This window comes from Chlamydotis macqueenii, chromosome 6 (genome assembly GCF_036417535.1).
Source record: "Chlamydotis macqueenii isolate bChlMac1 chromosome 6, bChlMac1.mat, whole genome shotgun sequence".
Lineage (NCBI taxonomy): Eukaryota > Metazoa > Chordata > Aves > Otidiformes > Otididae > Chlamydotis > Chlamydotis macqueenii.
In genome coordinates this window covers 677137-686846 of record NC_141561.1, presented here as the reverse complement: position 1 = coordinate 686846, position 9710 = coordinate 677137, and the positions used below count along the sequence as shown (strand labels likewise).

General features: G+C 54.7%; 2 protein-coding genes across 5 annotated transcripts in view; one reads left to right on the top strand and one right to left on the bottom strand.

Annotated features, from left to right (window-relative positions):
- The first annotated feature begins 207 nt into the window (after positions 1-207).
- On the top strand, positions 208-8148 carry UPP2 (uridine phosphorylase 2). 4 transcript variants are annotated; one of them, XM_086750913.1, is made up of 7 exons: positions 208-345; positions 977-1091; positions 2157-2315; positions 4452-4566; positions 5192-5401; positions 6997-7143; positions 7641-8148. In XM_086750913.1, the coding sequence occupies exons 1-7, from the start codon at positions 320-322 to the stop codon at positions 7811-7813; spliced, it is 945 nt and encodes a 314-aa protein (XP_086607039.1). In that variant the 5' UTR covers positions 208-319; the 3' UTR covers positions 7814-8148. The 4 variants fall into 4 exon arrangements, with proteins under 4 accessions (XP_086607039.1, XP_086607038.1, XP_086607041.1 ...); XM_086750912.1 differs by having other exon boundaries at positions 974-1091; XM_086750915.1 differs by lacking the exons at positions 6997-7143; positions 7641-8148 and adding an exon at positions 6618-6990 and having other exon boundaries at positions 974-1091.
- Positions 8149-8908: 760 nt separating this feature from the next.
- CCDC148 (coiled-coil domain containing 148) overlaps positions 8909-9710 on the bottom strand; it is a 64850-nt gene continuing 64048 nt past the window's right edge. The window contains exon 16 of the mRNA XM_086751051.1: positions 8909-9177. The gene's annotated coding sequence lies outside the window, so the exon portion shown is untranslated. The remainder of the gene's footprint in view (positions 9178-9710) is intronic.

Sequence of the window (9710 nt, the reverse complement as noted above, 5' to 3'; positions counted from 1 at the left end):
CTCGCCGCCCCAGCGCAGCGGCGGAGGGTGAGCCGGGGTTAACAGCGACACACCTGCCAAAACAGCCAATCTGGGACAAACCGCGGCGCCGGCCCTGAAGAAGAACCTCTGGCACCTGTGGGGCCAAGGGGAGCGGGCGGAGGGGGACCGGCCGCTGTTGACATTGGGAGCCGCGCAAAGCCAGGGAGGGTATTTAACCCCCTGCGGAGCCCCTCAAAACCTCTTCCGAGCTCCAAGCCCAACAGCTGAAGAAACCGCGGGGTGTTTTCCTGACCCCTTCCGCAGAGTATCGCTGTCAGCCGGCGCCAGGAGAGCTGCTATGACCGAAACAACAGGCTACGCCGGGTGAGTAGCGGGAGGGCTTGAATTTGTTTTAATAAGATATAAAAACATTCTCTGCGTTTTGTTTAAGTCTTATTTAGAAAATTGGCCTGTATTGTTACTTGGTTGCTTCCCATCCATTACCGCACGTGGAAAGGGAAGGAATCTGGCCCGCCGCTGCCGGCCGAACCTGAACGTAACGTGGACTTGTACTGCCGGGCAGTTACTGGGGACAAAGTACATCTCTAATCCCCGTCTGCTGAGAGCTCAACCAGCTGTCTCGCAGGAAACAGCACGGTGCATCACCCGCTAGGTATTTCTGGCAGAATCATATGAAGAAAGGGCTAAGGCTGCCATTGACAGAATTGATGATAAATATTGCGAAACATTTTTTGCCAAATGCACAAAATAAGAGATGTCAAACAGGTTACCAGCGGCAACGGACGTAGGGAGGGGACAGCTCGTGTGACAGCAGGGCTCTGCCAGAAAGGCAGCCACGCCGAGCTGGCTCATCCCGTCCCGTCCCTGACACCAGGCCGTGCATGCCCCTCGCGGGGGCTCCCGGGCCGCCCCATGCCCCCTCCTGCGCCGTCCCCATTCCCACGGGCGCTGCCCAGTGCCCCTGACCCGTCTTCGCCCCGTCTCCCCGCAGCAGTGGGCTCGTCCACATTAAAAACCCGCACTTGGAGTCGATGGAGGAGGACATTCTCTATCACTTGGACCTGGGAACGAAGACACACAACCTGCCGGCGATGTTTGGGGACATAAAGGTAAACAGCAGGTGCAAACGTGGGGCAGCAGCTCCCAGCCCCGCAGGGCTCTCCAGCCCCCGGTCCCACAGTTCTGCCGTCCTGTGCCAGGCCCTGCCGCCGCGGATGCTCCGCAGGGGAAAGGGTCCGGCTGCTCGGCAAAGGGACTCAGCCACCTGGGGCAGCCCAGGCAGGGAAGCTGTCTGTCCTTTCTTGTTTTGGGCAAAAAAAATATAGAAATAGAAAATTCCCCTTTTAAAAACCTGCAGTTCCATAAAACCTGATTTTATATTGGCCTCCATGTTGGAGAACAGACGGAGAAGGCAGTTGTCCAAAGCATCTGATCACCAGCTACTGGAGAGAAGGGAAAGAGGATGCTGTATTTTCGGCTGAGACCTGCTGTCAAAGCCAGCCTGTTGCGACCGCATTCCTCTTCCGTTTTACATGGGAGCGTTTCCCCAGCAGCGCGGGGGAAGAGCCGCGGTGCCCGGGGCTCGAGCAGCCCAGCGCAGCCCTGTCACGCGTGGCCCCGCTCCCCTGCGCCGCTGGCAGCTGCGTGAGCAGCGCTGCCCCTGCGGCCGCATGCTGGTCCCCCTCCTACGTTCAGGGAGCGTTTTTTCCTTTAGTATGTAAAATTTGTCCTTTGTCCTCCCTGCCTTTACGGCCTCTGTCTCATCCGCAGCGCTCACTAATTGCAGTCAGCACTGTGGATAGAATAAGTTAAATGACGAGCTACTCTAACATCTGGTTCTGCTTTGCTGTCAGTAGGAATACTAACAGCTTAAATTTGCTGAATTATTTTAGATTTTCTTGGCCTGGGACAGATACCCAAGTATGTGCAGCTGTAGAGCTGTCCGGACCTCGCGTAGTCACAACCCTAAAGGAGAACAGCCTGGTTTTAGTGTTAACTCCAGCTTTTGAGACCCTCACTTGTTCTGATGGCCCCTGACTGCCTGCGAGGACGCAGCGTCCTGCTGCACTCTCTGGGGAGACGTGTCTGACACAGCCCCCCACTGCCACATTAAGACTGAATCTTGGTACCTATTTTAGCTAAAAAGGACCAACACATTCCTCTTTTACACCCAGTTCGTCTGCGTTGGCGGCAGCCCGAGGAGGATGAGGGCATTTGCGCAGTTCATGCACAAGGAGCTGGGGCTGGCGGGCGATGGGGAGGACCTGGCAGACATCTGCGCGGGGACGGACCGGTACGCCATGTACCGGGCTGGGCCAGTGCTCTCCATCAGCGTAAGTACCGCGCCGCGCTGCACCGCACGCAGGTTCCATCCTGGCCACTCCTGGGGTCTGCCGCTGCCGGCGCAGTCCCACAGTGGGCTGGTGCGGGGACCGCGGCGGCAGGGAGGGTGGCCGGCACAACCTCTCCCTCCCGCAGTGCCCACTGACAGAGGTGTTTTTCCTCTCCTCAGTTTTCAGCCATTAGCACCAGTGAAAGCTTCGGCCACGGTAAAGCTGCTTCTGTTTGAATGATATTTCTCAGTGCGCTACAGAGGTTTCGTTTAAAAATCATAGTGTTAAAAATGAACATGCACGTGTTTTGCTCAGCTCAGCAGTCTGGCAATTTGAGAGGGAAAGACCACTTCCCACCACGCATCAGCTATGAAATATTGCTGGGAGTATGGCATTGACATGAGGTCTAAAGTAAAAACCTTACTTTATTTTTAATTATTCTTTCGGAGCAGCAGTATGTTTGGCACTGCACAAAGAAAAAGCGAATACAGGCTGTGCCAGTGAGTGCTCACAGCCCGAGGCTCGGTCCTGCCGTCATCTCTTCAGGCACGAGGTTTAAGACTGACCTGATTCGCAAGAGACAGCGTCATTCACGCCACAGAACTCACGTTTGGTCCATCGGACAAAACTGAACCAAACCTGACCAACGGAGAAGCCTAAGGGAATCAATCTGACAGGATCCAAGGGAAAAAAGTCCACAAGTTTTGCCGTTCCCCAGTCTGGCAGCAGCTGTGCCACAGCTGGAAGAAAAGCTGCCACTGAGCTCCTGGCCACGCACCAGTTTTGTGCCAGTGCAGAAGCCATCGACCCCTGGGCTCGTCCCTGCGAGGCGACACAGGGCAGAGCGTGCAGCGAGCCTCCCCAAAACGCTTCGTGCAGAGCAGCTGCCAACATCCCATTTTTGCAGGTTGCTTAGGAACAGAAATGAACTCAAACATACCGGAGGCAGGAACACGGTTTCCTGCTTTGAATATTTACAATGAGAGTAAATTTTTTAGGCATTGGCAGATAAGTCAGGCTGATGTTCCAGAATAACAACATGAAAAACGTTTTCCTATTTAAAACATGACACAAGCCTGACGGACCATCCGCCTCACAGCCAAACGAAGAGAGACAAAGCGATAGGAAACCTGACTGCATACGTTGAGTTAGCCGAGCTTCTTTACATTCGCTTCCTTCTGGATTTTGAACATGATAGCAGAACCAAAAAATGCGAGTCATTTTCACAGGGAAAAACCAAACCCCACACCACCAACCACCTTCTGTTTTCAAAGGTAAAGTCAAGAAAAGGGCAGCGGTCGAGCGATGGAGCAGAAAATCAAGATGATCATGTGAGGGAGCGCCGGGCAGAAAGCAGAGGCTTTCCCTCTGCCAGCCCGGGGGAGCGGCAGCAGAGGCCAGGCAGCGGGCACCACGAGCCAGGGCAGAGGATGGGCCACAGCCGGTGCCAGGGGACGGGAGAGCCGCCGGGCAGCCAGGCGGGCACTGGGGACGCAGGGACGCCAGGGCGCGTGATGCGAGCCAGGAAACAGGATGGGTGGCCTGCAAGGCACGAGGCTCCACACGGCAAACGGCTGACCCCGAAATCGGTCCTCACCGAGGGGCGTGAACCCATCTGTCGTCCTTCGTGCCCAGCAACGCAGGCGGAGGTGCTCCAGCGTGGGTGAGGATGGGCTCGGAGGCACCCAGAGAAGCGGAGGCTCGGGTTGTCCTCACTGAGATTCACCACTCCGAGTACAAGCAGGACACGACAAAGGATGGAAGTCAGCACGTGGCATCAGCACGGGCAACATGCGGGGAAGGTCTTGGAGCATTCAGCTGTTGGGATGCGTTTGTGGAGAGACCTTTCTTGAAGGAGAAACACCATCTGCGCTCCTGACGTACTGGTCCCCAGGGACGAACGCCAGCACTATTGCTAGAAGAGCGTTAAAAGCATCAAGGGGAGCAGAAAGGGTTAGACATTTTATCTGGTCAGCTACAAAGACCCTGAGATGTCCCTTCCCCCTCAAAAAATTGCTGTTGGCCTCAGCAGCAGCAAGAAGCCACAGTGTAACCCTGAGCTTGTGGCAGTCACGTACCTGTCGCCTGCCGCAGCATCAGGGGGAATGACATTTCTCTTTTCTCCCCTCCCAACAGCATGGGATGGGCATCCCTTCCATTTCCATCATGCTGCATGAACTCATCAAACTGCTGCACCACGCAAAATGCCGAGACGTCACTATTATACGCATCGGCACTTCTGGAGGCTTAGGTAAGCTATCGTGGTCTTTCTTCAGGGGAAAAAAGCTATTAATAAAAAAAATTCTCAGCAGTAGGTCATGCAATTAAGAGCTTCAGCATTTTGTCAGGTCCCCGAATACCAAACAACACATTCTGGTTTGGGTTAAAACCCAGCAGACTTCTAGCGACTGGCTTAGCAGAGCGCACGTTTTCACAATGAACCAAGGTTTTGATTCACAACAGTTGGGTATCACTCTCCAAACAGAAAACATTTGACTGGAGGTCACTCCTGCTTCGAGACCCTCCCAGCTCTCCTGGTGCCTGCAGTCTGCACGGGTGGGACCCCTGGCCAGGGCACCGGTGCTGCTGGCGCCTGCACAAGCTGGTGGTGGCCATGAGCTCTGCAAGCCAGAAGGAAAGTGCTGCCGCTCAGCACGTTCCCACAATTGCTCATCGCGTGCTGATTCTGTACATTTTCCTTGCACATCTGTGTTACTGCATGGATTACAATTATTCTCTCACGTCTGTTTTACTCACTCAAAGCACAAGCCCACAGCCACACGCGTATTTGTAGAGATTTTTCTGTCACACTGAAGTTTTGCAGCGGGTCACAAGTGTTATGAGCTCTGGCTTAGCCTCAGCCTTTGCATTCGCAGGGATTGAGGCCGGGTCTGTGGTGATCACGGACACCGCGGTGGACTCCTCCTTCAAGCCACGGTTTGAGCAGGTGGTGCTGGATGACGTGGTGGTGCGGAGCACTGAGCTGGACAGGGACCTCGTGGAGGAGCTACTGGCCTGCAGCAAGAAGATTCCTGACTTTCCCACGCTCATCGGCCATACCATGTGCACCTCTGACTTCTACGAAGGTAAAACGATCTTTGACTGTCCTTCCTCCCCCCAGACGTGATGCCAAGTCTTTACGTTCTTACGTAGGCAAAACTATCCATGCTCCCAAAGCCTGAGAAGGGCCGCGGGAGCAGGCCCACCTGATAGGTTAGCGCTTGTTCAGCAGTGAGAGCAGCGTTCACCGTCAGAACGCACAACACCCCTTTCGGCACTTTGCCAGGGCGAGACCTCCTCTGCTTTTTGGTCTCCTGTGCACCTGACGGTTACGTTTTGTCACGTCACCTGCAAGGCCAGCGCTGCCGTGGCCAATGGGGGATCAAGAGCAAAGATCCACCCAGCTGCAGTTGCTCCCTGGGACGGTGCCGGCGCCCGGGGGACCTCCGCTGCCCCCGCTCCAGCCGTTAGGTGGGAGCCACGTGCGGTCACAGAGCTTCCGAAAGCAGGAGGCCAGCAGCTGCACCCTGGCAAAGAAAACAGCTCCCCGTCCACAATCCCGTGGCGAGCCAGGCAGGTGGGTTATGCTGAGCCTTTTCCTGCAGCAAGATTGTAACTTCAGAACTCCCAAACACTAGAAAAATGTCAGGAAGCGTGTGACATTAATGTAAATAAACTTTGGTTACTCTGGCACCATTTCCTTTACAAAATTAAACGCTGATTGCAGAGTAGATGAAATGTAATAAATGAAGAATTAATAGTCTAAGGACTATTTATAAACCTTCGGATCTGCTCGCAAAGGCGGCCATCTGTGTATTGCTCTAGGCCCTGTTTTATTTAAACAAAAAGCCATTTGAGAGGATTAACAGTAGGAACAGCGATGAACTGAAGCACTCTGCCCAGGTTACACAGCCGCAGGTAGGCATTTTGCTGGCATGCAGGGCGTCGCATGCTGTACGAGAGGAGCAGCTGCTCCGGGCACGGGCCTGCTCTGTGGAGCCAGCGGCGGCTGCAGGACAGCCAAAGCCACCAGCGGAGCCGGGGCAGAGGGGCAGGACGGGTGCCCGCGCCTGGGTGCACCGAGTGCGGCATCAGGTCCTGCCTGCGGCGACGCCCTGGGGCTGTGGCAGGAGCGCGGGGAGCACCGGTGCCCCGCAACCCACCTCCGCGGCCAGCGCCAGCCGAGCCGGGAACGCCGCCCACGAGCGGCTCCAGCTGCCCGCCAGCCACGGCAGCCCCGTGAGGAAAACTAAACCTACAAGAAGGGTGTTCTCCTCTCCCCAGTTTTCCCATTCTGCACAGGTTGCGATGCCTCTTCCGCAGTGATTTGGCAATTTTGGATTTTACCTGGCAGCGCTCCACAGCTGGTGTACGCCACGGGCCTCAGAGGAGCTGCGACGACTTGTCCCTGCAGAGCGCAATGTACCCCTGTGCTTAGCACCTGCGGGCTTACTCACCCTTCTCGCTAACGTTAAAACCGGCCTAATTTTCTCCTCTTACAGAGACATAGCGCACCGGCTTTAAACACCGAGATTAATAGGAGTTAAGTAACTATTCAAGGGAAAACTTAGCTTCAGACAGAACGTAGGCACGGTGGACTTTCCATTTGACATTACATCCGTTCACCGCGACTGCAAACCCACGCAGGGCCAGCAGTGACTCTTCTCTGCTTCCTTTCAAGGTCAGGGGAGGTTAGATGGAGCACTGTGCTCTTTTTCCAGTGAAAGAAAGTCAGAGTACTTAAAAAGAGCTTACGATGCTGGCGTGAGGAACATTGAAATGGAGTCCACGGCTTTCGCTGCCCTGTGCAGACTGTGTGGCCTGAAAGGTGAGTCCTCCCGCGGCCGCTTCCGCGTCCTGCCCGCACCTCCGCGCTCCCTGGCTCAACCTGACCCGAGGGTCTGGTTTGGTGTGAGATTCAGACAGCCTGAAGGGCAAAACCCCGCATTCCTAACGATTTTAACTAGAGAAGTACCCTGAAACAAATTTTGTGGCTCAATAAAAAACAAGTTTGTTTTAGAAGGCCGAGTGTGCGTCGGACAAAACAAAACTTGGACCCCTCTCACCCGGCCTTAGAACGAGCCCTGGCCACACTGGTGTGGCTGCCTTCCCCTGTTCTATGGAAAGGAAAGGAGGCGAGAGGAGGGTCCCTGCGAGCGGTGCCGCGGGGGTCCTGTCACCTCAGCCCCTCTGGCGCCTCGGGGCGCATCCCCCAGCGAGGGCAGCGGGAGCAGGGCCTCTCCTCCTTCCCCACGGGGCCGCGTTTCAAGGCGGCAGTGCCAGTCATCAGGCGCGAGCTAACGCGGTGCTTCGGCCCTCCCGCAGCCGCCGTCGTCTGCGTGGCGCTCCTGGACCGCCTGGAGGGGGACCAGATCCGGGCGCCCCGTGAGGTGCTGTGGGAGTACCAGCACCGGCCCCAGCGCCTGATCGCGGCCTTCATCCGAAAGCGCCTGGGGCTGCACCCTCCAGCGGGAAATGCGCTTTTCTCCACAAAGTGATGGGCGATGCACCACGAGCAACAAGGCGCCGGGTCCCAGCTGGCACAGTGCGGTCTGGGAGCGGGTGTGCAGGACCTACCCACATCGGCACACCGTGGCCCCTTTTTCTGGGAAACGGAAGAGACTCGGTCACAATGCGCTCCCATGGGCGAGCGCCCTCTGCGCTGAGCGGGGCGGCCAGATCCAGCGAACAGTGCTGTGCAGGAGCCGCAGACCTCCAGTACAGCTTGCGTGGCACCAACACACTTGCACACCGACGGAGAGCTCCAGCCAAAATTTGCACAGAAGTTCAGACTGTGTTGCTGAACTGGACGCTTCTCGCTCCCGTCTTCAGCGCTCGCTCCTGTCCACAGCCGTCCTCTAGGAAGGAGATCCTCTTTATCTGGCACAGAGCCAGAGTCTCAGCGAGTGACACGCCAGTTTCATCCGCATTTGTGACCATTGTTGTCGTTCATTGCTGTTATGAAGGCCATTCAGACTTCCGTTTGTACAATGTTTAAAGATCTGTCAAAAACTGACGAGTACCGGAGTGTTTGAACACAAGAGGCTGCTGCGCAGGAAGCCCACCTCGCACAGACCGGCCCCAGCCCAGCAGGAGCAGCTCCACCCCCGTCGCACGGTCGGGAGGTTTGGGCATGGGGCACACGGGGACCCTCGAGAGGGAGGGGGATGGGGAGCACACGTTACTGGTATAATCTTCACCTGATTTCACATAACTGCCAGGGACTGCATCTTTCACACTCATCTGCTAATCAACAAACATCAATCACCCAGAAAATAATTTTTAAGTGTCTCCATTAACTGCTGCAGGGTTGAGTGGAAGGGTTTTTCGTGGAGGGTCACCCACAGCCAGAAGAATTTCCCACCGAAAGAACTTCCAGTTCTTAAGGTTCATTAACAACCTTGCTTCCAAATGAATTTTGACACCTTTGGAACAATAACTTAACAGAGTTCAGGAGTCCCAGTAAACAAAATTTCAATGTATCAAAACACCTGGGAGAGGATCTTAAGATATTAATGATATTAAGAGCATGACACATGTTACATCTAAAGGTACTTACAGATATGGCAAGGGGCCGTCCTCCAGGTAGTTGTTCTCCAGCCCATAGCCTAAAATCTGCTTCATCAGCAACTCCAGGGCCCTTCTAGTCCCAGAAATAGTTCCAAACACTTGGGTGCAGCTCGATTTGCCTCCCAAATGTGCAAGTTTCTCTTGGTGTCCCTCTCGTCACCCCACTGCACATTGTCAGGCTGCCTCCTCCCGTCTGCAGAGGTCCGTTTCTGGGGTGCGAGGCCGGTGGCAGACTCCCTCAGCTACTCCAGCAACTTCCCAGCACTTTCATTTGGGATAGGTTAGTTTGCTGCTGTGAAAAAGCAAATACCAAAAAAAAAAAAACAAAACAAAAAAAAACCAAACAAAAAAAAACACACAAGAAAAGCAGATTGGTTCCTATTTCCATTCCGAGATTGGAGTTTTTAGGCTCAAATATTAATCTGATGGGGCAGGAATCCCAGGAGAGGAGCCAGCGTTCTGCCAGAACAGAAACTAAATCACTCCAGTCACTTAACATGTAGTCTCACCTACCATTCAAACTCAGTTCTGCTCAGTCCAAAGTCCACTTAAGAAACTTCTATACTAATAGCAACGTACCTTAAGTCCTTTGTGAAAATAATGTAAAACCACTCCAGGAAAAGAAATATGATACCTTAACATTTAGCCAAATTTGATAGGTGAGGTTTGCTTTGCTGTAGCTTACAGAAACACAGTGCTGGTCATTAACTGTGTGGGAGATGGCAGCCCTGAGGAGAGGGACTTGGGGGTGCTGGTGGGCGAGGAGCTCAACATGAGCCGGCAATGCGCCCTTGCGGCCCAGAAACCAACCCCACCCTGGGCTGC